Raw genomic sequence first — 26,588 nt, 5'->3', positions numbered from 1 at the left:
CACCAGTATTTTTCATGAGCAAACTTAGAACCATGAGTAGTATTTTTTTGAAGGATACTTAAGAGTGGCCCAGTGTTATATGCATGATTGTCCATCAAAGAGAGCATGGCAGTGGCTAGGATATCAGAAGAATAGGAATACTGAAAGTGATTGAAATTATTAGAAACATTATAGTCCAAAATGCAAGTCCTGGGAGGTGGGTAGGGGAGTACAACAGACTACACACCTAATGATTTGTCCTATGGATTATAAATTTATTATTTGGAACATCACTGAGAAGGATGTAATGTGCTAACTGATTGGAGAATGTACTTAATTTATGGGAGAAGTGCTGGTTTAGGTATATTTGACAAGATGCATGTACTAGCAGTAGACAAGTGTCATTGGGATTCAGTAGGGTGCTTTGTGGGACCCCCTCTGGTAGCCCTGTAATCTCTGCTTACTTGTGTTCAAAACAGAAGAGTCCAACTAGAATGAGTGCAGAGAGCTGATGATTTCTGAGGGCAGTGTTGGGTTTATCCTTTGTTACTGAGATAAAAATACCAATGCTTGTTTAGAGTTTAAAAGCCACACTGTATTTTCATGGGTAGAAGAATGAAATGTGTCCTTGTGTGTGTGTTGGCTTAAAAAAAATTCAAACAAGAAACAAAACCTAAAAGCCTGAGTCTGAAACAGAGAACTGGGAGGAGAAAATCCTGAACACTGTAATTCCACTTAAAAGAAATTACTAGGAATTTTTGAAAAGGATTTGATGTTCTTGCTCCCTATGGTGCTAGAGGATGGATTTACTAATCCAGAGGGTCAATTTCAACCTTCAGTTCTAATTTGTGCTTTATCTGTAAATATTTCTAAGGCTTTCTGTTCTGCTGCAAGTGTATGCCCTGACTGCATCTTCAGTGCTTGTGACTGTCAGCAGTGAAAAGCCCTTGAAAACCACCTCCTTTGTAAGGGTTTGTGTTCTTTTGGTCTGTCTGTTCCCAGCACTGGGAAAGCAGGTATGTCATTTTGGAGTGGAGCCAAAGTAGCATCTTCACGGTTTAACAGCTTGGCATTCTTTTTAATGACCCCTGCTGTTTTTACCAGGAGGTTGTATAGAGATGCTGGGCTGCTTTTTCCCCAGTTCCTGTAGCAACCCTTACAGTGCCCTAAATCTTCACGGGTCCATTGTAGGTACTCCAAAATTCAAGCCTAGCTGTGCTGTAACCGTTGTCAGCTCATGTGCTTTACATTGTAAATTATTACAGATCAGTCTTTCAAGTCATATTAAGTACTTCATGTGGATTTGAATTGTTACAGTTTTTGAAAATGTAGTCTCAGCAATTGATTGGGAAATAAGCAGTTTTTCTACGTGCATTGTCCCCTTTTATCCCACTGATGATAAGGAGATGGGAGCCTAACTGTGTGTGTGCTTTTGATGTGCTTGGAGAGATGCAGTATTCCTCTGACTCTTAGCCTTACCTTGAACAGCTCAATTTCTCCCCTTATAAAAGGCATTGTGCTTATTTATGTTGTGCTGTATTTATCTATGCAGTGTGTTTTTAAAACCTGAATATGAAAAGTTTTGTGTCAGAGATGTACCCACACTACAGGGTAGGAGAAGTGCACAGCTTAATATAAGGACCAAGTTAACTCACCAAGAAATAGTGGGATGAGAATGGAAATAAATTTTCACAGACTTTTGTTGCACATCAGCAGAACGTTTCTAGAAACCAGGTGTACTCTTTAAAGCAAGTTTATATGCTTGTGAAATACTTAAAATTTGCTGTGAAAAGTACTTAACTTCTGAGGAAGTGTTTGAAACAGGGGCACGTGGCATTGGATGACTCAGAGCAGGACTGTGGGCTGTGCAGAGTTGAAAGATGTGAAGTGTAAGGCCAATGTTTTTAGTGCAGTGGCAACACAACCAGTAGTTTCAGCACCAACCTGTGATTGGAATTATAGCACCAGTGAGCAGAGCTCATTTTTTCTTCAGCCTTTCACTTAGGTGACCATATGGGACAGCCTGACTGTGGCTGTTTGACAGATGCCCACCCAGCTGCTCTCTCACTACACTTCCTCAACAAGCCAGGGAGAGGAAATAGGTTGAAAAAGCTGCTTTAGAATAATAAAGAAATAAACACATTTTTTTCTAGACCCAGAAAACTAGGTAGAAAAATTTACCAGTAATTTTCCACTGAAAAATTTTCCACTGATTTTCCACCTTTCCCTGGCAGTAGAATCATATTGAATACACTAGACAGCTTTTTTTAATGACCAAACCTGCAATTTTGGGGATAATTTTTCAATTTCAGAGATAATCTAAATTCTGGCAAACTCATTGGTTCTGACTGAAATACTTCTTCCATAACTCTCTTCACCATTAAAACGTTCAGGAAGTTTTTCTGACTGCTTAGCTTGGAGTCCAGAACTTTCTTTGAAGTCATTATTTGATGGCAGAGCCATGGTTGCTTATTGAGCTGTCTACCAAAAAAATGGTTTCTACTAGTCACTGTGGCTAAATTTTTGAAATAGCAGAAGTATTTCTTCTGATTATGTTGAAGTCAGCTGTTCTCTGAAACTCTGGTAGTTTGCAGAGTCAAGTATTTTGATTTTCAAAAAGTTTTAACAGAATCTAAAGGAATATTAAGAATTAGCATTGGAATGGTAAATTTTGGCTGCCAGAAACCAAGTTTTCTGTACAAGTATTTAATCCTGTTTGCTCATGATGTTTTCTGTTTATAGTAGAATAAATTTTGAGTCACTATCACTGGTAAGAGACCATGGACTGACTCAGAGAGTTCCATGCTGCCCAGCAATGTTTAGACCAGTCAAGTGCATTATTTATGAGTAAAAACCTAGCCAGCTTAAAGACTTTTTATACACAAAAAACTTTATAAAAATGGAGGAATTGGCTTTTCAAATTAAGCATTCCCTCCCTCCACCTAGTAAGACCTAAATTACATCTGCCTTCAAAGCATGTTGATACATTCCATCCTTATAAACTTAAGCAGTAATCAATTGAAGGTGGGGAAATTTTCCATTGTCATTAAAAAGTACAATATTGTTTTCTAACAAGTGAAAGAAAGACAGTAAAATTCATGGTACTACTAAAGAAAAGAACAGTAGTCAGAAGCAAAAGCATGAATAAGATAATTCAAATAAGTAATGTAAGTACAGGTGTTTTCTGTGGTAGTGTTTAAACTTTAAATTTTTTAAGATTTAAAAAATCTTAAATCACTTGGAAGAAACAGAATCTTTTGTGTTTCAGAATGAAGGGATTTATTACAGATTCATTTGCTAAGGAGAGGGATTTTTTGGCTGAGCATGCAAGAGAATAATGTAGTAGTAACTGATGGAAAAATGTGTAATAGCAAATATAAAATACAGTATAGGGAGAGAAATTGTAATAATAAAAAGGCATGTTTTCTTAGTTTTATGCATTATTTTAACTTTCAGTCTTCTTTATAGTGGAATTCATTCAAAAAGCAGAATATACTTGTAAATCTTCCAATAAGTACCCATCAACAAGACAAAACCAATTTTTTTTCTCTCATGGGTATGCATGCACTGTGTGCAGGAAATATTGAAAACAACAAATGTATTATGGAGAAAAGCAGCTGTATTTCTTCCAAGACTAATATTCTCTTAAGTTATTTAATATTTTCCTCCTCCATTTTAATTGCCAACCACATCATGATACACCGAGATTTCTTTGCTGGTTTTAATTTTTCTTTTTTAATGAGTTGTGTAAATTTTTTCTCATATTTGCCTGTACAGTGTAATGATAATAATGAGGAGTATTCTCATCCCTAACTCCACCCCAAATTTATCATGAATTAATTCTGAGTGTGTTCTCTGTGGTTTAGGAGCTCTGCAGACATCACACTGTTGTGCCCCTGTACTTCAGAGTATGCTTGGTATGTGTCTGTGTATGACAGGGATAAAATCCTGAGGTTATGCTTTCCCTGATACCCAGCAGAAGAAAAAGGTGTATTTGGCCACTTCTCACTGGGAATGCTGTAGCAGCCCTGCTGTCTCTGGCAAGAGAAGTTTGCATCTTCAGGCAGGTCTGTGGTAGGTTCTGTGGCAGAGTTCTTGTAAGCTGTCACTGACCAGCAAGGACTAGTAACAATAAAAGGCAGAAGCAGGATGAAGTAATTTTGTCTGAGCTCATTCATTATTTGCTTTCCTTGATTTGTATTTTAATATAAAATAGTGTAGCAGGAAAAAATGTCACATTGATTTATTTTGGCCATACCTGGTGAAATCCATTCTGCATCTGTCAAGCTCGAATCTTCCATTGCTGTTAGACAAAAAACAGTACAGTAATTTTTGTAAAGTATGCCCTTCCAATGTTTATGGCTGCTTTGAAAAATGAAATTTGTATATTTTTTATGCCCTGGCACTGGACCCTGTGGAGGCCTCTGGAATCCTTTGGCCTGCTTCCATCCTACCATTCTGCTGACAAAAACACTTTGCCTTATGAGACACCAAAGTGCCCCCATTCATTAGCACTGCTTGCCCTTGTCTACTTGGTTGCCTTTCATTGTTTTTCCTAAGACAGCCTAAGGGGACTAAGCTAACACGCAGAATTTGCAAAAGAATTGTAGCAGACTGAAGTATGTTAATTTGCAGGTAGTTTCATAAGCAGAAGAATCCAAAGACATGACTTCTATTGATTTGAGTGTCACCTTTCCTGTGTACATTGTCTGATAAAGCTTCATCAAATGCTCCAGCTTTTCCCTGAGTGGGAGAGAATTAGTAGAATTTGTCTTCTCTTTTGAGCTTTCTGTTTTCATTATAGTTACAGTTAATGATCTATATGGGAAATTGGCAAAAACTAGTATCTTGGGGAAAAATTGGAACACAGCGAGCAAAATTAAGAGACAACATACTCCGTTCACTTTTGGAAAGGTTAAAAGTTACAGTGTGAAAAGAGCTGGGGTGTTTAAATCATGATGACTGAAGGCAGGTGCAGATATTTTGCTTTAATGAGTTATTGCTCCAGTTGCTGGTCCTCGACTGCAACTTAACTGCTGAAGGTGATTTGATAAACCCATAGACTTTGGGAAGTGGAAGCATGAAACTGTTTTATGTGGCATCTCTCCTATATGGAAAATTACTTCCAAGCAAGGGGTTGTAGCAAGTCAAGGCTGCCTGTACTACTAAATCAGTACAGCTTCTTCATGATAGCATGTTCATGTCTTTAATTTTTCACTGATTTGAGAAATAAAAACAGATTGGGTTTTTTGGGATCCACCCTCATTTGTTATATCATTATATTCATGTCAAAGAACAATTTCTATGTTATTTCTTTTGAAGGCATAGTGAAAACCTAGTGAAAGTCCTAGTGTGAAGTATTTTCAATGTGTTGTAAAGCTAGCTGTCCCATCCATTTATTATATATATTGTAGACCAAAACTCATACAGTTCTCAATTTAAAAATGTAAGAAACAATCACTTCTGCATATATTTGCTGTGTATTCAGATGTTATCTTTCTGAATCATTCCTGGTTATTTTTCTTACTTTCGTTTTGAAAATTATTTTTTTTCTTCATGTTTAGCTTTATTCCTCATCTGATAACTCTTTACCTTGCTAAAACCAGCATGTAATGATCTTATTTCAGTTTTTACATGATTTTTACTGAGGTTAAACAAGTTAACAAAGTTAACAAACTGATAATATTACAGAATTTTCAGTATTAATTAACCCTGTCTTATTCTGCTAATGGAATATAAATATGTAAAACCAAGTAGCATGAGAGACCTAAAAATGAAGAGCTAACAAAATGTTACAAAAAAAAAATGTTCATGTTAACAAAAAAAACTTCATTAGATGTTTCCAAAGCTTTGAGCTGTTTTGCTTCAAGCTTTTTTAGGCAGTGCAATATGGTAAAAAAATAATAAAATATATATATATATATCTAAGTATCATAATTTGCTTTGATAAACTGACATAAATTTTTGCTATTTTTCTTTGCCCAGGGAAATTACCGCTTCATGAAACTTTTGCTGGCTCGTAGAGGGAACTGGATGCAGAAGGACTTAGAGGATATGACACCATTGCATTTAACTACACGTCACAAAAGTCCAAAATGTTTAGCTTTGTTGTTAAAATATATGGCACCTGGAGAAGTGGATACCCAGGACAGAAACAAGGTAAAAGTACTGCTTATTTTAAGACAACTGCTTATTTTAAGATTTGTAGCAACTTCAAAAATTGGTTTTACATCAAGCAGTTGTGTGCAAAAAATTGTTTGTCATAAATTTTTTCTAGGTCTTCAAAGTAGAAATATTAATATTTCTTGGTGTTAATGATGTCAAAGTTCATTGCACTGGCTCCACTGACCTTCTTCTTGATAGTAGTTACAACAATAGAGGATTCAAAAACCATCCAAACCTTTCTGTAACATTGTGATCCTTGTTAGAGTCTGGATAGCATGTGCTGCTTATGTTGCTTTTCTGCCTTTGAAAAACCTCACATTTAGAATCTTGTAATGATAAGAGTCACTAGAAAACTGCCTATAATTGGAGCAGTCATTCTGGAGAAGTCATGCTGGCTTCATGACCATGCTAATTAATTAACAAAGGTATGAATAAACCAGCCAAAACCATTTAGCAACCTTGTCTGTTCAGCAGATTTCCAAGCCAGTTTTTAAAGCATTGCCAGATTCCCCACAAAACATGGAGCACTTTTCTCCCGGCTCGTGTCATCAGTCATTGCAGTAGCAAAAATGGAATTCAGGTTGGTGAAAGATGATCTCAGGCACAGAGTCCAACCTGTCTGATCATGTTGGGCACATGGCTTTTTCACTTTCCTTGCTGCAACTGTGCACATCAAAATTGTCAAATATAATTCCTGAACATGAGGGAGAACGAGTGTCCTGTACATCTGCTTCCATGTCGGTAACAGACTGAAACTCAGAGAAGTCAGTGACCCAAGGCTATGTTGGCCTTCTGGTAACCAAAACTTTCTGCTTTCATTGCAACTGTTGTTTTCCAGGAAAACTGGTCACCTCCATTTAATAAATAACACTTGCAAATTTAGTGCAAATTTTTACTGGTACAAGGCTGTGGTGGCACTTTGTGGAGCCCTTCTTCAGTGAGTGACAAACAGAAGAAAAGGCTGTGTTATCTTATTGTTGTTACCATGGTACTAAGCTAACAGTTGGCAGCAATGAATGCAAATAGGCTCCTTTTCACCTTCTTCCTTCACAGAAAAGTTAAGGATATGATGGTGAACTTACAAATTCCATGTCACTGTTTCAGGATGCTAATGCATCTAATTGTACTTCAATACACAAATGTCCTGCAGGAGTTATTTCTCTGTTTCCATTCAAAGCACCAGGTAATGTTTAGTAGGGGTGAGCTGGAGAAAAAAATTCATTCTTTATCTTATAACTCTCTGTTACTTGGCAGCTGGGAGAGGTGTGTCTGGTAAATGAAATACTTGTTAATATGCCAATGTTTTGCTGGTTAAGAAACCCCCACACATTGGTTTGCTTATGCAGTTATGAACATTGATAAGGCCTGTGAAAAAGCTGTTGGCAGTCAGGAATTGGCAGTAGGAGCATGGATTGCCTTTTGAAGTTTTATTGGACTGCCATTGGGCATTAAATTCACTAATATTCAACCTCAGAATTCTGAGTTATCCCAGACAGTCAAAACCTTAGTTCAAGATGGATCCGAGTCCAGTGTCAGCATACAGTGTCACCTTCCCCTAGTGAAAAGTAGTCCCTGTCAATTTGTGTTATCCCCACAGAGTTTGCAATTTAGGAGGGAGCACACTAATCACTGCAATTGCTCTGTAGTGCAGCTCGGGGGCTGAGGCCTGGTTCGGATCATTCTACCTTGGATGTCATTACTTAATACCAAGCACAGATATTTTCTCTAGGTCTGAACTGCTGCACCAAATAGCCATCAGGGCAGTGCTAAGTGGCATGCACATTTTCATCTTGCCATAGTCCAACAAATCTTCATAAAAAGCAGTCTCCTTGCAGAGATACTTATGTTCCAAGCATAAGGGCTTCTCAGTTTGGATCTCCTATGAGGTGGTGCAGCTTAGACTTGACTCAGACCTCAGTAGGTGTGTGATGATCTGCTCTTACTAAAGTAAATGGGCCTTTGTTCAGCTTTGGTTAAAGCCTGTTTTCATAGATTTTCAGCTGTCAGCCACCCCAGGTACATGTGCTCAGTTTTTTGTCAGTCCTCTTTATTGAAGTGCAACAAATGCTTGCTTATTTACCTATTGTTTAAAGCTGGTTTTAAGCCAACTTTAATTTTCATGTTTCAGCAATTTTTCAATGTGTTGAAAAAACTTGTGAAAATTGTATTGCAGCAAACTGCATTGCATTGGAGTGCCTACTACAATAACCCAGAGCACGTGAAACTTCTCATCAAACATGATTCAAATATTGGAATTCCTGATATTGAAGGAAAAATCCCACTTCACTGGGCAGCTAACAACAAGGACCCTAGTGCAATCCACACAGTGAAATGTATTCTGGTAAGAAAATCTGCAATGTATGTATATAACACTTTCTGTCCTTCGTACTTTCCTCTGATAGAAATATTATTTTACTTTCTTAAGATTTCTCATTTTGGCCCACTGACTCTTTGAGAATGAAATAATTTGCTTTTCCTAACATCCAGAACTTTGTAAGAAATAATCCTAAGTATTTTTGCTGTCTTGAAAAGAGTTTGTTTTGAGTTCTATGGGTGAATGTCTTTGCTCAAAGTCTTGTAAAGGGGGGAGGAAAGACTTAAAACTTTTCATGGATAAAATGGCCAGTCATATTTCTCATTTCAGTTGCATTGTGGACATTGATTTCTTTGTTATGTGTCTTTCCTTCATTATTTGAAAGTTTATATCTAGTTATCTGTACTGAAAATTTTAGTTTAATTTGGTTTTTCAGGTTAGAATTCTGGGAAATACTTGATCAATTGTCAGTTAGCCCACAATCAGTTTGCTGAGACTTTCTACGTGATTTTGTGAATGGATTTAATACTGTTTGCTTGATAGCATATTTTCACTTTCTGCAATATTTGAGTTCATCTTCTGCAATGACAGTTATAATGGGTACAGTGAAATCATATTCTCAGCTTGATTTTTACCTTGATTTTTATTTTGTGAAAATTTCTGAGCTTCACTAACATGGAAAGTTACAGAAGTCTCAATTTAAATTTTCTGTCACATTAGAACAATCTTCCTGTATCTTTGTCTTTCAAAGGTCTTTGAGAAGTAGACACGTGATGATTGTGCTTTAACTACAAGGACTTGTATGTCTGTCTGCCTGATTAGCTGGCAAGCTGAGAACTTAAATATGAAAATGAAAACTTTCTTTGCTTTTATCAAATCTCACTGACAATCTTACTGATACATTTTTACTTTAAAAAATAGTTTTAGAGAAGTTTCCAGCATCAAAGAGATTTGATTTCTGTAATACTGCTCTTTTTTTAATACATTTGTAATTTGTATCCAGCTGTGAAACAATTTGTTACAAACACAATTTTGTCACAAACTTTGAATTTGTATCTCTTTTTCTGCCACACTGGAGAAGTGAACTTGCTGCAAAATGTACTGCAGACTTTTTCAAACATTAGGTAGTTAAAAGACAAATATTTTTTAAATTTGTGATGTGTTGGGCTCAGACAAGAGCCTCACACCCACACAGCCACTCACTCACCTGCCCTCTTTCACGGCAGAAAAAGTAGGAGGATGGCAAGAAGTCTTGTGGATGAAGATAATGCCAGCCCAGTATAGAAAGCAGGAGCTGCATGCAGAAAAGGAAATTTATTCACTCTTCCCATCAGCAGGCAGATGTCAGCCACTTCTGCCAAAATGCAAAAAAAGCTTCAGCATGCTTAATCATACTAGGGAAAACAAATGGTGCAGCCATGAACATCCTTCCTGCCCTCCCCCTGTCCCTGAGGTTTTTTGCTTAGCCTGATACTGTATGGTATGATGTATTGCTTGGGTCAGTTTGTGTCAAATGTCCCAGCTCTGTGCTGTCCCAGTCTCTTGCCCACCCTCAGCCCATTCACTGGGGTAAGCAGGGGAGCAGGACGTGAAGAAGAGAAATCCATGCAATTCCACATTAGCCAAAATATGGGTGTGTTATCAACAGTTTTAATCACAAGTACAAAGTCCGGCTGCTGCAAGGAAAATTAACTCCATCTCAGACATATGTACTACAAACACTTGTCTCTTTACTGAAAGTGTTCTTAGAGATTCTCTTTAGGTAATCCAGAATCATGATCATGTCCAGGATTTTTGGAGGACTTTTTTGGTTTGTTTGTGGTTTTTGTTTTGTTTTGTTTTTTTTTTTTTTGTATCTCACAATTAAAAGAATCAGAGAATAGTTTGAGTTGGTAGGAAACTTTTTAAGATCATCTAGTTTAACCACCCTGCCATGGGCAGGGACATCTTCAACTATATCAGGTGGCTCAGGGCCCTGTCCAGCCCTGTGAACTCTTCCAGGACTGGGGAATCCACAGCTTCTCTGGGCAATCTGTTACAGTGCCTCACCACCCTCACAGTAGAATTTCTTCCTAATACCCAGTCTAAACCTACCCTCAGTTTAAAATCATTCCCCCTTGTCCTGTCACTGCATGTCCTTGTAAATAGTCCTTCTCCAGGTTTCTTGTAGGCCCCCTTTAGGTGCTGGAAGGCTGCTGTAAGGTCTTCCTGGAGCCTCCTCTTCTGCATGTGAGAACTCTCTCAGCCTTTCTGTGTAGGAGAGGCACTCCATCCTCTAATGATCTTGGTGGCTCCTCTAGACTCATTCCAACAGGTTGATATCTTCCCTGTGCTGGGGACCCCAGAATTGGATGAAATATTCCAAGTGGAGTCTCAGAAGAGCAGAACAGAGGAGCAGAATCCTCACCCTCAACCCGCTGACCACACTGCTTTGGTGCAGCCCAGGACATGTTTGCCTTCTGGGTCACAAGCACACATTGCAGGCTCATGTCCAGCCTCTCATCCTTTACCCAGCACCCCCAAGCCCTTCCTGGCAGGACTGCTCTTGGTCTGTTCATCCCCCAGCCTGTGTTAGTGCTGGGCTTGCCCTGACCCAGGTGCAGCACCTTGCACTCAGCTTCATTGAAGTTCATGAGTTTCCCATGGGCCACCTTCTATTTCTTGAGCTTGACCTGGTTCCTCTGGATGGTATCTCATCCCTCAGGCTTGTCAGTTGCACCACTCAGTTTGGTGGTGCAAGGACTTTCACTAGGTTTCCACTATGCCTGCAAGTCATCTGCAGACTTGCTGAGGGTGCTCTCAATCCCTTCACCTGTGTCATTAATGAATACATTAAATCTCACTGGTCCCAGCACAGCCTCCAAAAGGACATTGTTGTTTTCCCTTGGGGCATTTGAGACAGTGACTACTGCTCTGGATGCAACTGTCCAACCAATTCCTTATCCATCAAACAGTCCACCCATCAAATCTCTCCAATTTGTAGACAAGGACATTGTGGGGAACTGGCTCAAAGGCTTTGCAGCAGTCCAGAACAGTAATATCCATAGCCATTCCACTGATATAGTCACTCCATCATAGAAGGCCACTGGGTTGGTCAGGCAGGGCTTGGTGACCACCAGGTCCAGTGACACATTCCCTCTGTTAGGGCTGTCTCTCACCGGTCCTGAGAAGTTATCCTCCATTCATCCCAGGCATCTCCTCGATTCCCTACAGCTCACTCTGCTACTTCTCTGCAAATGACAAGGTGGTTGAAGTTCCCCAGCAGGACAAGAGCCTCCAGCACAATGCCTCCTGCAACTGGAGCAAGAAGGCTTTGTCAGGAGGCTCCCCTTGGTCAGGCAGCCTGTAGTAGACACTGACCACAGGGTTCCCTTTATTGCCTTGGTCTCTGATTCCTGCCTACAGGCTTTCTACCTGCTCATGGCTGTTCTCCAGGGACAGCATGTTGCACTCTATCCATCTATTGTAGAGAGCAGCCCCTTTAACCCTCCTTCCTGTCCTGTCCTGTCCCTTCTGAGCAGCCTGTAGCCACACACCAGTCATGGATTCATCCCACCAAGTTTCAGTAGTGGCAACTGCGTCATGGCTTTCTTCTGAAGGCTTCCAACTCCTCCTGTTTGTTGCTCATGCTGGGTGCAGAGCTATAGAGGCACTTTGGGCTGAAAAGAGTGTATACTTGATTTCATCTAGGCTTTTTTATGCATCAGCTTAATTGTTTATATTGCAATTAGTTATACATCTATATGTGCTTAATAATGGAGCAAGTTAATAACAAGTTTAAATGGAAAAGTAATTTAGCTATGATGATAGAGGAATTGTAAAGTTGTAAAGTATAAAGTTGATGATAGAGGAATATTGTTATTAGGTACTCAATCTGTTGACTGAATTTTTTGTTGAGTATAAATACCTTTTTGTGCTGGTGGTAGTGCCCTGCGTTTAATTCTGTAGTAAGAGCTTCTCTCCAAATTGAAGTGTTTTTCTTAATTGTCTTGTAGTGACAGAGCTTCACAGCACAGACACAGCAGAGCTCACAGTCTTCCCCTCCTTTCTTAGCTGCTTTTTGCCATATTACTTAGTTCCAAGGCTATTGTCTAAGCATCATGTTTGATTCTCAGTCCTCTCTAGGTCTTCTAACTTAACAGTTTTTCACATTCCACATTGTATTTCTAATGGATGTACCCATACAGTGAAAATTTCTGTCTTTTTCTGTCTTAACATATAATTGCATTTCTAAGTTTGCAAAAACAGTCTTGTGGTGATAGCAGTATAAAAGGCAAGTGTCTGTGTCACTGTTGCTTCCCCATTTTTAATCACATCGAACCAAACCATTTCACTTTGCTTTCTATAAGCATTGTGCCATTGCCCAGGCAACAGTGAGGTATCAGTGTCTGCTCCCAGACTACCTTTGGTACCTGCTGGCCAAGTTATGTAAAACAGCACTGCTGTTGTTTCGCTCTTGTTATCTTTCACACTGTGGAAGAATTCCCCAGAAAATTATTTTTTCTCTAGTATCCCACTTTGAATTCTTTACAAAAACTTGATGAGAGTTTAGCTGCTGGTTTTATTGAGACCACAGTCTATGGTACTGAAAAATACTGTCTTGTTTTTCTGTACTCTGCCCTTTGGGTATGGCCAAATATTGTCTTCTGTTTATAAATTCTTAAAATTAAGGATCATCTTTCTGTTTGTATTTTTATAGTACATAGTCCATTGGTATTGTCAAAATAAACAATTATGAAAAGAGCTCAGCTGAATGCTGAGAAAGTAGGTTGGGTGTGCAGGGGTGACAGCTGGGCACAAATTGGTCATGTCTGATATTGAAATCCATGAAATACAGCCAAAACTGCACTCAACATATGTAGAAAGTAAACATGTGAAGTAGAGAGAAACTCTAATCTGGAGATCCTCTCATGGTCAACTTCCTTTTCCACCTTTCCAGATTGTGCTTGGTTATGTGAAAAACGTTGGGAAGATTTAAGGAGAAAAGAACAGCATAAGGTTCCATTATTATGATGGAAGCAACTGCTTTGTACTCTCTGTCTATTTTGTATCTCTTCTCTTTATTTATTCTTCATGGTAAGAGGCATGACATTTGTTTATACCACACTTTCCATTATTGCCTACAATTCCATTGTTCTAATTGCCACAGAAAAATGCTTAGCTTCTGTTTCTTCTCTGTATTGTGCTTAAAATATTAATACAGTATGACAGTTTAATTATAGCTAACCAAACCCACTTAAAATCTAAAGGAATTATACTCATGAATGTAGGCAGAAACAGACCTAGAGAAATTTAATTTAGGTGGCCAAAAAATTCAAAACACATGAATACTTTTAGATTAGAATATAAATAGTGACTTTGTCACTGGAGAATCTGTACCATTTTGCAAAAATACCACTTTTGGGTTTGGGGATATTTCTTGGCAGCATCAATGACTTTAAGCCAGGAGTTTTAGGATTCATTTATTTAGGGTGTTGTGCTTCTGGAAGGCTTGAAAATTAGCTGTCAGGATTGCATCAGCAAATTATGAGTGAAGAAGCATTTGTTTTCTTGTTTGTCCATTTTGTTCAAACACATTTTCCTTTGGTGGACTTAGAATTTCAGTAATAACTTCTGTGCCTATCATAATTCATGTTTAGCCATTCTTAAAAGTGATTCTCATAAAAAGAATTTTTGCAGTAGGCTCTATGCTCCCCCTGCTGAGCTCTGTGAATAGACAAAAAGTAAGCATATTATCAGTTAGCTTTCTCTTCAGAATTATTTAAGTTAGGGAACAACATACAAGTTTTCACTGTAGTGGTTCAGCTAAATGCTTTTGAATGCTTATCAAAATAACTGTTATGCAGGCTTTGATTATTGTGGTTTGTGCATGTAACAATCTTAAGTTTGATTGCATTTTTAGTTGAGAGTCATATTTATCAATTTTTTATGTTTTTAATAGGTTATTTGTTATTATACTGGTGATTACATATATTAGTGAACCCCAGTATGTTAATTTTTGACTCTAACAAAGCATGGCTGACAGTACTGATACCTAATCTAAAACTGATGAAGTGTTTTGTCTGAGATGGGCAGCTTAATTAGCATTTAATTAGCATTGGCAGATGTTATTGCTCAGTTACTGTAGATCATCTTTGAAAAGGCAAGGACAACAGGAGAGGTGCCTGAGGACTGGAGGAAAGCCAGTGTCACTCCAGTGACATGAGAAAGGGCTAGAAGGACAACCCAGGAAACCACAGGTATCACGTCAATCCCTGAAAAGGTGATGGATCAGCTCCTCCTGGATGTTATCTCTAAGCTTGTGAAGGACAATAAGGTTGTCAGTAGTCAACATGGATTCACAAGGGGAAATCATGCTTGACCAGTAAGAGAGCTTTCTGTGATGGCAGGACTGGCAGGGTAGATGAGGGAAGATCAGTGGATGTTGTCCACCTTGACTTCAGGAAGGCTTTTGACTCTGTCTCCCATAACATTGTCATAGGTGAGCTCAAGGAGGGTGGGTTGAGGACTGGCTGAATGTCAGAGCTCAGAGGTCAGTGGCACAGAGCCTGGTTACAGGCCTGTACCTAGAAGTGTTCCCCAGAGGTCGGTACCAGGCCCAGTCCTTTTCCATTTATTCTTTAATAACCTGGATGGAGGGAAAGACTGTACCCTCAGCAGGTTTGCTGATGATATAAAGCTGGCAGGAGTAGCTGATACACCTTCGTGGTGTGCTGCCAGTCAGTGGGAGCTGGACTGGGCAGAGAGTTGGGCAGAGGAGTCTCATCTAAGCTCAACAAGGACAAATAGAGAGTCCTGCACGAGGGGAGGGATCACACTGTGCACCAGTAGAAGGATCTGGGGCTCCTGAGGCACAGCAGGCTGCCCATGAGGCACCAGTGTGCCCTGCAGGCCAAGAAGGCCATTGGTACCCTGGGGTGCATTAGGAAGGGCATTCCCAACAGGTTGAGGAAGGTGATCTATCGACCTAGTGAGGATTAACCTAGGGATCAAGCCTAGTTAGGCAGCATCTGAAATGCTGTGTCCAGTTCTGGGCTCCCCAGTTCAAGAAAGAGCAGGAGTTAGTGGGGAGGATCCAGCAAAGTGCCATGAAGATGAGGAAGGGTCTGGAGCATCTCTTTTATGAGGAAAGGCTGAGAGAGCTGGGACCAGTCAGCCTGGAAAAGGCTGAGAGGGGGTCTTATCAATGAGAAATACTTAAAGTGTGGATGTCAAGAGGATAGAGCCAGATGCTTTTCAGTGGTGCTCAGCAGCAGGACAAGGGGCAATGGGTACAAACTGAAACGTGGAATTCCCATTTGGATATGAAGGAAAGCATCTTTATTGAGATGAAAAGTGACTGAACACTGGAACAAGCTGCCTAGAGAAGTTGTGGTGTCTTCTTCTCAGGAGATATTTGAAACCCATCTGGACTTAATTCTGTGCAACCTGCTGTGGTTGAACCTGCTGTAGTAGGGGGTTGGATTAGATGATCTCCAGAGACCCTTTCCAACACCAGCCATTCTGTGATTTATATACTGTGTGCAAAGCGTGTAGCTCCTTAGATCTAGAAAATTTACATGAACCAAATATTAGGAGGTTTAACTTGGCACTGTAAGAAAGTAAAGAATAAGAAACAAAGAATCAGAGCATTGCAGAGTTGAAGTTACTACTGCTGTATTAACTTAGCAAGCTTGCACATAGAAAATATAGTGGAATATGACTCTAAATGTTTGAAGGGTTTTGAGGATTTATTTATCCATTATATAGAAAATATAGATTGTACAACTTTGGTCAATTAGTATTTGCGTAGAAACCATAATTCTGGAGTTTCCTTTCTTCTTCTTGATTTATTGTTCTCAATGTTAGATATTTGTTTTCTGCGTAACACATCAAGTAATGCAAATGCAAGTGATTCTACAGCCAATTTGTGTACCTGGTGGAGTCCAAAGGCAAGATTGCAGTTAGTTTAGTGAGAAAGGGGTCAGGAACCTGCTTTAACAGTTAACAAGCTGCACTTACCACAACTCCTTCCTCCTCTTTCATAAATGTATTGTGATATATGGTGTGGCTCTGTATTTTTAGGAGGATTGCTTTTCTTACTTATTATGAGTTAAAATCCCCTCTAGTGCTGGAAGTTAAAAATCTCAGGACTACATTCCCTTTTAATTCTGCACAGGGTTCCCATGACTTAACTGATTTGTTCTGAATTCTTGGAGATAGAAAAGCAGACTCACTCCCTCTGGTTTACTTAAACTCTTGTTTTGACAATCTGCTTCTACTCTACATGTTTAATGTCCTGCTCCCTGAGTTTCTACTGTATTATTCTTTACCACTTTTTTTAGTAATACCTCTTTTTTTTTTTAGAAAAGTGATGTTTAAAGTTTGTGTTTCATGGGTGTTTATGATATTTGCCATTTGAAGATCTCTCAGATGCTAAGATGATGTTCATTTGTACCTGTTCTGCTCTTCTGCCTGAAAAAGAAAGTCAGGAAGAGAAATCTGTAGAGAAAAACATTTGAGAGATGAAATTTTCACAATACAAAACCATATATCTAGGGACCTTATGTGAAAGTAATTTAGCATATTTTTTAAGGAAAGGTGATGAAAAGTCAAGTTGTATTTATTAATGCCTGTGTTACATGATTAAGTGACTAATCATGAAACTTTAAAAGACTTTTTAAATTCAAAATTAACCCTACTAGAAGTAGATGCATTATTAGAAGTACTCTCTCACTTCTATCCTGTCAGCTAGAGATGTAGACATCTCCTTTGGAAATACTTTAAGGGTATAAAACACTAGAAAAATATTATAGCAAAAGTCATAAAATTAACTTGTGCAAAAATGGAACTGTTGTTGGAAAAAGTCTGAAGATATATATATGAAATTTTCAACTTGTAAATCATGTAAGAATTTCTAGTTATTTTCATAAGAGCCAGAGTTAATCTTTTAAAGGTCTGTTTAAGGAACCACATGCACAGCAGATTGGTAAAACTGTGAGGTATGTACCAGAAATCTGGTCTCGTACGGTAATTAAGTATAAAAAAGCATTCCATAAGAAATACTTGAAAGTATTTCTTTCAATATATATATTGAAAGAAATGCTGTACTGTAGCAAAAGCATTTGGTTGTAGAGCTACATTCTACTGAACAAGGACACTGTATCTCTCTGAAAAAGCACCTGTAAAGATTGTATAGGTTTTCTTTTAAATTTAAATATTCTTAAAATTTTGTTGTTTCTTTTATTTTTGAAGGAAGCTGCACCTACAGAATCTCTGCTGAACTGGCAAGACTATGAAGGACGAACTCCTCTTCATTTTGCTGTTGCAGATGGGAATGTAGCAGTTGTGGATGTCCTGACCTCCTATGAAGGCTGCAATGTGACATCTTATGACAATTTGTTTCGAACTCCCCTCCACTGGGCAGCCTTACTTGGTAAACTGGACAGTGCTGAAGTCACTTAGTCATTAATTAATTGTACTGTTTAATCTTTGTCTCTGATTTTTATTGAATTCCAGCCTGGCAGTATGATAACTAATCTCTTAGAGCAATAAGAGTTTCTGCTCAACGAGGATTTGAAGTTTGTGTGTAGACTGCTTATTTTAGCTTCAGATTCTCCAAAGCATTGTGCAATGCATCACTTCAATGGGTTATATATGCTGATGATTTCAATTAGAGTCTGTTGAGATTGTTCTTGCATATGCAGCTTTGATCATAGGTTAGAAAAGCCAGATGCTCTAGAACAGTGGTGTCTGAAGTGGGGTATGCACAACCCGGCATGAAAGCAACACAGTCTATGGGAGTCCATGAAGAAATGGTCAGAGTTTATTCTTTATCTGAAAAGATAACTTGACTAATATTCAATATAGAGATTTAAGCTAATACCCTTGTTTGGTCCATATGTAAAATGGTCACATGGTGTTTGCAGGGTGCCTGGGTGAGCTGAGCTCTGCTCCACAGTGCAGAGTGGTTGATGGCGGCATCATGAGTCACATGCTCACTTTCAGCCTACTGTGATGTATTGCAGTTCATGTCTGCCTGGTTAAGTGGATTTATGATTATATTATCAAGTTTTTATTAAACTACCCTTCACAAACTAAATAAGGGGCTTAAGAAGATTCCCACAAAGAAAATGCAGATACTCTGATAATGCCAGAACAAGTAAACAACAAAAAATGGCAGAGTTGACACTTCTAGTATAAGCTCTTCATCAGACATGCTGTGATAATCTAATCAGATCTGACAAGGAGTTTTATTTGTATAGAGTTCCTCTCTGTTTAGATTGTTACCCCGAGACTCAGACACTCTGTAAATTGTAACCTTGCATATTTGAATTTTGATTTGTATTTACAAAAACTGGATCCTTGCAAAACAAGTTAAAACGTGATTAAATGTAAATAGTCTAAATGCGGGGAAACACAACCCGTAAAATGACAGACAGAAAAATAATATGATTTAGAAAATTTACCTCCTATTTCCATTCAGGAGGAGAAAATAACCACTGGATAAAAGAATCTTCTAACAGTCTCTCTCCCCTTTTAACTGGCTTCATCCCAGTGATCCTTTGGGACACTGCAGAGAAAGAATGCCAATATAAGAATCAGAATCAGATGTTCACTGGAGCGAGTTACTGCAACTCCAGTGGCAGTATACATGTAATTTGATTATGTTTATTACAACAAAAAAGAGGGAAGGGTGTTCTCAAATTTGTATATATGTAAGGATATTGAATTTTAACAGAGAAATTGTGAAGCATTTTAAATGTCATAGGATCAGCTTTACAAAGAAATAGTCATTATCACTTGTTTCTGTCCAAGAAGCAAAATTTATTTCATTTTGAAGTTGATTGTATTTGAGAGAAGTTTTGTCTGTTGGAAAAATGGACTGTCTAATCAATGTAGAATAAAGATGGAAGATATGCCAAGACCTCCAGACTATTTTGTGAACCTGATGAGCTTTCTAGGTGGCATATGCTCTTTGGTAGTTTCTGGTTAGTAAATCATGATTAATTTTCAGGGTTATAGTTTTAAGTTGAAGGTAATGTTCTATGTAGGTCTTAAAGAGAGTGAGATGTTACTATATACGTTAACAATAGGAAATTTAAAGCAATGCCAGGATGCTGCTGCAGCTTTTCTTAGATGTGATGGATTGCATGTGACTGCATCTTAGGGGCATTGCTGCTCCTCTTACCTTTTCTTTTTGTGTAGATAAAAGTCTTACCAGTTACATCTCTGCTAAATGAAAGTACAACAGTAATGACAGTTCTTGACCCCAAGAAATTAGTTTTAATCCTTACATTAATGACCAAGTGAGATCCACCTTTGCACCCAATGCAATTTTTTATTAACTCCCTGAAGCCCTATTTTCACAGATAATTTAGCTAGACCCTGTTCTCATTATGGAGTTAGAGTCCCTTTTTCTAGTTGTCTGTCCTGAAAGTTTTTTCATGTTGGGTGCCCCTAAAGTTTTTCTTATAGGATTTCACTCCAAAGCAACTTCTTCCAGTGAACCTCAATTTACATCTTATACTCCTAAGGTGGGAATAGCATAGCAACTTTTTTTTTTTTTTTTTGTAGGAAGGGACAGAATAATGTGATGTTCTGTATCCAGCATTCTCTTAATGGCTAACAAGAAAGAGGAACCTTCCTGTACACCCTAAGGCCCCTAGAAAGAAAAAATGCTTGCATAACTCTTCATCCTTTTTGACCCAAGTTACCATTTTCTCTCATTTCTGATACTTCTGTACATATAAGGTCTCAAAGTGCCATTTCACAAAAGAGGGCTTGCCTAGTCCTCCATGTCTTAGGTTTTAAAGAGCACAGCTCTATCACAGCTTCATTCTGTAACTGTTGGTGTTTTCATTAAAAATAATCTACTGCTAGCAGCAAGGTTTACCTACCTTTTCATTTAGAATAAAGTGATTCAAGACAACTGTGCAAAAGTAACGAGCTGCAAAATTGATTGCTTTTCTGACATATGAGGTACTTCAGGATTTCACCTGTAAAATCAGAGTGGTTTTATAGTATTGCTTGAAATACCAAATCATTAAGATACTCTGTGAGCTGCATATGCCGACAGGAACAAGTCATGGAACAAGAATGGACTGGTTGGTTTTAGTGGCAATATACTGTAATTGTCTTTGTTTTCCTGTCTATGAAGTGAATATAAAGTTTAACCATCCTCCAAAAGTCCTGTGATTTTAATCTCAAAATATTTTGATCTGTTTTTATGAAGGAGTTGTGTGTGTGAGCTTGTTTATAGTAGCTGGTAGTAGACTAGCCTCTGATTCTGCTATACATTCTTGGATGACATTTTGGTTAAATAAAATTTAAGTGAAGAATTTACACTTGATTTCTGTAAAACAATATGATGTGTGATGAAATTGTCAACATTGATTTAGCTTGTCTTTTAATGCAGATGGACAAATGCTCATCATTGTCAGCCTATGCTCACTTTACTGTTTCTGACTGACCTGTCACTCAAATGCAGCATCTCAATTGAGTTATTATAAGCTTTTTTGGAAATATTCAACCACTTCATTAGGAAGTTAGTATCACAGCTATCAGACCAGTTAGTGCTGGTTTCTTTATTTAGGGAAAAGCTCTAGTGATTTCTGTTAAAAGAAATTTTGTATTTATAAGTCATTCTGATTTATAGATGTCCCCCAAATATGACAATACAGAGTAGGGAACTGGACCACTATTGGGAATAAAGTACATGCCAGACTTAATAGTTCAAATATCAAGTCTTATGTTTCTCTCTTACATTTAAACTATAATAGCTACAACACAAATGTGTGACTATTTATGAAAGTCTGTTCATTTTCTTCTGTTTTGTTTGAGTTTAGGTTTTTCATTTGTCAGCGGTGGTTTTTTTTACCTTTTTATTAACTAAGCTTTTTAGTGACTTTAAGATTTGATACAAATTTGGTTTTATTACATTCTTTTTCTCAGGTCATGCACAGATTGTCCATCTCTTACTAGAAAGAAATAAGTTTGGAACTATCCCATCTGATAGTCAAGGTGCAACACCCCTACATTATGCAGCGCAGAGCAACTTTGCTGTAAGTAGAACATACCCTAAATGTAAAGTAAACATATTTTGCTGAAATCTTTATAGTTTAGCCGAGTGTTTGAGTTGTTCTTGAAATCATGTAAACACAGTGTTGTTGGCATGAGTTAATTCAGAGTTCTCATATGTAATCTGATACAAATGTGATTAATTTCAAACTATTAAAAGATAGATGCACAAAAACTAACTTTCTGTACAAAAAAAGGCCATTTGAGCTGTATCTTTGCATCACAAAACACAATAGTCATTCAGTTACTTCAACAGAAAGCAGAATGGCACCTACTATTTCACAATGATTTCAGGTTTTAGGGCTCATTATAATGAAGTCTAAGCAGTTATAAGGTATCTAGAGTAAGATGACCTGTAGGAATATTTGCACAGCTGCTGCAGGACCAGTCAAACCAGTCTTTGCATTCAAGAAGGTAATTAATTTATGGGTATTTGGCATTATGAATGAACTGTTGTCTCATGAAGCACAGCAAAAGAGTTGAGTGCCTTTTGTCATAAGTCTTCAGGAACACTATATTTTTTTAATTTTTAGAAATATTTTTTAAACTCAGACAACAAAGAACATTGGTTTCTCAGACAGCTTAATTCTTATACTTTGGTATAATAGGTAATTTTTTTTTTCTAGAGCAAGATCAGATACAGTGGAGCCAAGTAAAAAACTCAGCACTTCAATGATTGCTGGTCACAGATGTTGCAGAAGTAGTTCTCAAGCAGTGGAAATTAAGAAAGCTTTGCTTAAGCTTCATTACCTCTCACAGTTTTCATACCCTCCCTTTATAGAAAGAGTTATTTAGTGCCTAATTAAGGTAATAATTATGTAGTCCACATTGCAACATTTTCTTAGCAGGGATAATAATTTGGGTCTTTCTTGTATACCTACATGTTAACAAGGAAAAAAAAGGAAAATTTAAATGCCCCTGAGAACAATTCAAGTTAACAAATCTAGAAGTGGTATTGAAAGAGGGAACAGACCAATCAATATTTTAGCTCCCGAGTGAGTTTTGGGGCGTTGGTGGGGGTTTTTTGGAGATGGTCTTAATAAAACCATCCAGATGTTTTTTAAATTCAGACTTTTATTGAAACATATTTCTCTGTGTAATCTTCACTTTAGAGAATTTTTTGTTGATGCTGGTTTTTGTTGATTTAGGGCTGTGTACAATTGGGGCCTAACTCACATATTTAAAATATTTGTGTTGTAAAAGCCTTTCTTTCATGTTTGAGTTAGACTCATATTTATCTTGGGTTTTCTTCTTTGCTGAATCGATATATTCCTAAAAAGATTTTTCATACTGGTTTTCTTTCCCTGGGCTTGATTCAGTTAAATGAAACATCTTCATTATGTTGCTGCCTCTTGATCCCATCAGCCAGCCAAACTGTGATATCATCTGTGTTTTAAGGGGAAGTGAAGTACACGGTGGAATCAGACATTCTTTTGTAATCTTGTGTACTTACAATGAATGTATTATTTCCCATCTTACATGAAAAATCACACAGGAGACTTTCATTCAGATCTGCAGGCCTCTTTTAGCTGGTGATGTACTCAACAGCCCATGCCTAAATTATGTCTGGAGTCTGTGTTCACCGGTCCATTTTTTTCTGAGCACCATTATTTGCCTTTTTGTCTCCTTTACGTGCATATCACTGAGTAATTCCCACCACTGCACTCCATATACATGGTCAAACAACTGAGTGGAGATACATTCATGTTTCTTCTGGCAGTAGCATCTCATGGTTTGAGAGCCACACTGTTCTATTCAGTTCCATTCAGTCTGCCCAACTTTGGTTAGGTGTGGTTTTTCTCAGTTAAAAAGTGATGTTTCTTAGTCCCTAACGAGAAGAAAGTTTGTTCTTTTTGTGTTTACAGTAAATGTTCACATATCTTTTGAGTTTTGTTTGCTTTGGTATCTTGTTCTTTGCTTTGTTTCTCTATGGGTTACTTACTGTAATGTGACGTTTTTTAAAGACTGAAGAGATTTAGCCAGCACTTAATTTATTTGAAGAATTTGTTCCTTAAGACTAACTTATCCCTACTTACTATAGATAGGAAAAGTTCTAGAAGCAAAGACATTACCCAGTATAACAACCCAAATTTAGATGTCTTGGGTATCCCAAGGAGGTCCCAAGAAGCACTTCTATTTAGATTTTTGAAGTTCATGTGTGAAGGAAAATCAGAAAATCTTTATTTCCAAATCACAGAATATTTTGAGTGGGAAGGGACCCACAAGGATCATCAAGTCCAGCTCTTAAGTGAATGGCCCAAACAGGGATTGAACCTAGATATTATTAACACCATGCTCTAACCAACTGAGCTAAGATGCTACCTTCGTTGATTTTAGTATGAAGGACTATATTTTTTTTCCTGAATTTTCCCAGAGGTGTTCAAAACAATGCCCTTTTCATTCATGTATTTTTATAGATTGATCTAGTAAATGAAATGTGGGTACCCCTGTCTTATTTTTAAATATTCAAAAATAGTATGTGGTATTTTCCAGTTTCCTGATAGCACATAATTAAATGTTTAATGTTTAGCTCTCTCCTTTACTGTTATTTTTCAGATTTGTTGGTTTTTATGTTGTTTCCTTCACTTTTTATAGTAGTGTTAGAATACCTGTGATCTTTCATAACAAAATACATGTAGAATTAAATTGATTGATACCTTTATTTCCTGATTTGTTAGTTATCCTGGTGTAATTTAATTTTGTTTTGTTTTCAGGTTGTGGTAACTTCATTTTGGAAAATAATGCCTATAGTACTGTGGGATTTTCTTCTACTTTTTCCAATTAAAAGCTGTAGGAAAGAAAGAGTCATTGAAAGAAGCGCTGCTTTGCCAAAACTTAGCAGAAAAATAAAATATTTGTATTTTTTAGACTGTTTGCCTCAGTATTGAAGAAGTGCAGCCTTTGCAGTGCTTTTCACTCTGCAGGATTTCCAGCAGGGCTGAGCCCTGGGAGGGTGCTGAGTTTCTGGCCTAATGAGAGGCTGTTTGTGTCTGAGGTGTAGTGGTGGTCAGTGTGAGAACACAGAGATATAAACTCATGCTGGGTTTGTGTGAAAAGCTTTATGCTTCCATCTCTCCCTGCTTCTGGCTGGACCTTTTCACAATAAACTGGTAGTACAGACCTAAATTCACAAAGCTGTAAGGATCCTAGATCAGTAGCATAAGATAAATGAAATATTTCCTATTTCTTTAGAGGGATGAAATTGTAAGTAGTAGTGAAAAAACAAATCCAAATTGATCAATGGTACTTAGGCATTCAAACACCTTCATGATTAAAAGAATTTAGTTCATTATAGCCAGGAAATTCTTGTCCTGCCAAGAGCAGGGATAGAGCTATTGTGGGGTCACAGAGAGGAAAGGCAAAGATAGTATTAATAGTAAAATATAAAGTAAAATAATGAAACCTGGGTTTTTCTCAGGTTTTTATTGGCTAGGCTACCAGTGACTCATATCAGATATTTCCCAGTTGTTACATACATGGCCTTTTTAGGCATTAGATAGAAAAGGGAAAATCTCCCTTTTTAGTAATTTTCTAATAGTTGTGATTTTCTCTCCCTTCCTTTCCTGGGTGACTCATTAAGAATCCAGCAGCAGGTTAAACAAGTTTGCTGACAGCTTAACATAAAACAGCATTTAAATAAATAATTATTCTTGTCCTTGATTTGAGATTTTAGTTTAACAGTTACAGTGGAAAGACTGGACTCAGGTGTAAAGATTTCCTTAATATTTTTTGAAATATAGCATTTCAGTAATTAGTAACCTGATGATGTTATTAAACATGGGGAAATATGTCTATGTTGACCCCCCCCTTTTTTTTTAACAGTTAAAATATTAGAGAAAGGCAAAGTAAAATATTTGCATGTGCAGTTGTATTTATAATTGGAGAGAAAAAAATATATTGGGAAAATATTTTGAAATAACATAATTTTCAGGTTTAGGTTGGATGTCAGAAGGAGCCCCATCACAGACAGGCTGATGGAATGTTGGAATGGGCTGCCCTGGGAGGTGGTGGAGTCACTGTCCCTGTAGGTATTTAAGGAAGGATTGGATGTAGCGCTCAGTGCCGTGGTGTAGTTGACACGGTGGTTTTGGGTCATAGTTGGACTAGATGATCTCAGAGGTCTTTTCCAGCCTAAAGGATTCTGTAATTTTTTTCATCACAGTATCACAGTCATGTTTGGATAAATCCATGATATTTTTCCCATCGCTTTCTTCACAGAGACTCCGGTGTCGTCTTCTTCCTTCTGACGAACACATCGTATTTGACACTGGAAAGAAAAAAAGTGTTAAATGACAGTGTTAAACTCATGGTTAAGGGTGCACTATGATCATTGGCGAGGGAAAGGCATAGCAGAAGATATAGTAACTGCTGTTAAGCAGTTACTCCTTATAAACATAAAAGGAAAAATGAAGCTTTGATTTGCTTCATAAACAGCTACATGAGACAATGGTTTCTTGTTGTTGCAGATTCCTTTTAATGTTAATTCCAACAGTATGTCTTTTCAGGAAACAGTTGAAGTATTTTTGAAACATCCTTCTGTAAAAGATGACTCAGATCTTGAGGGAAGAACGTCCTTCATGTGGGCAGCTGGCAAAGGCAGTGATGATGTCATTAGGACTATGCTGACTTTAAAATTGGATATTGATATCAATATGACAGACAAATACGCCGGCACAGGTAAGATGCTTTACAGTAAGGAGCCACTCCATGTTTCCAATCTGTGTGATTTCCACCAAGTGGAAATATTGATAGAATCTACATTAATGTTTTTCTGAATGTGTACTCCAATCCTGAAAACATTTCTGCATTATCGTAATTATATGTGTCAGTCAATTCTTTGCCTTATTGTGGGAAAGAAACAAACCTTTTCTGCACAGATTGGAACAGTTCATTTGAAATGTAGAAAGAAGAAATGTACTGCAATGCTATTTATTTAGTTCTGTAATCCTGTGAAAGGAAGAGCTGTTCTGTAATTTGAAGAATAACATGAAACATAGTTACATAAAAAGCTCTTCTTGAAAATGCCTGTTCAAAAATGTATTTGACAGTACACAAATACTTTGAAACAATA

At 37.7% G+C, this 26,588-nt stretch overlaps 1 protein-coding gene across 9 annotated transcripts in view; it reads left to right on the top strand.

The window, feature by feature from the left end:
* INVS (inversin) overlaps positions 1–26,588 on the top strand; it is an 84,324-nt gene that overhangs the window by 30,383 nt on the left and 27,353 nt on the right. For 7 of the 9 annotated variants that reach the window (XR_007776930.1, XR_007776929.1, XM_050971178.1 and 4 more), the window contains exons 4-8: positions 5,965–6,138; positions 8,273–8,485; positions 17,693–17,873; positions 21,392–21,501; positions 26,023–26,194. Coding sequence is in view for 7 of the 9 variants with exons in the window: in XM_050971178.1 (XP_050827135.1) it covers positions 5,965–6,138; positions 8,273–8,485; positions 17,693–17,873; positions 21,392–21,501; positions 26,023–26,194 (850 nt within the window). In the remaining 2 variants the exon portion in view is untranslated. Of the gene's footprint in view, positions 1–5,964; positions 6,139–8,272; positions 8,486–13,397; positions 13,535–17,692; positions 17,874–21,391; positions 21,502–26,022; positions 26,195–26,588 lie in introns of those variants that run through there. The other 2 variants (XM_009101387.4, XM_018907969.3) reach the window with 2 other exon arrangements.

The sequence above is a fragment of the Serinus canaria genome, chromosome 2 (assembly GCF_022539315.1).
Source record: "Serinus canaria isolate serCan28SL12 chromosome 2, serCan2020, whole genome shotgun sequence".
Lineage (NCBI taxonomy): Eukaryota > Metazoa > Chordata > Aves > Passeriformes > Fringillidae > Serinus > Serinus canaria.
This window is presented reverse-complemented; position numbering and strand designations above follow the sequence as displayed.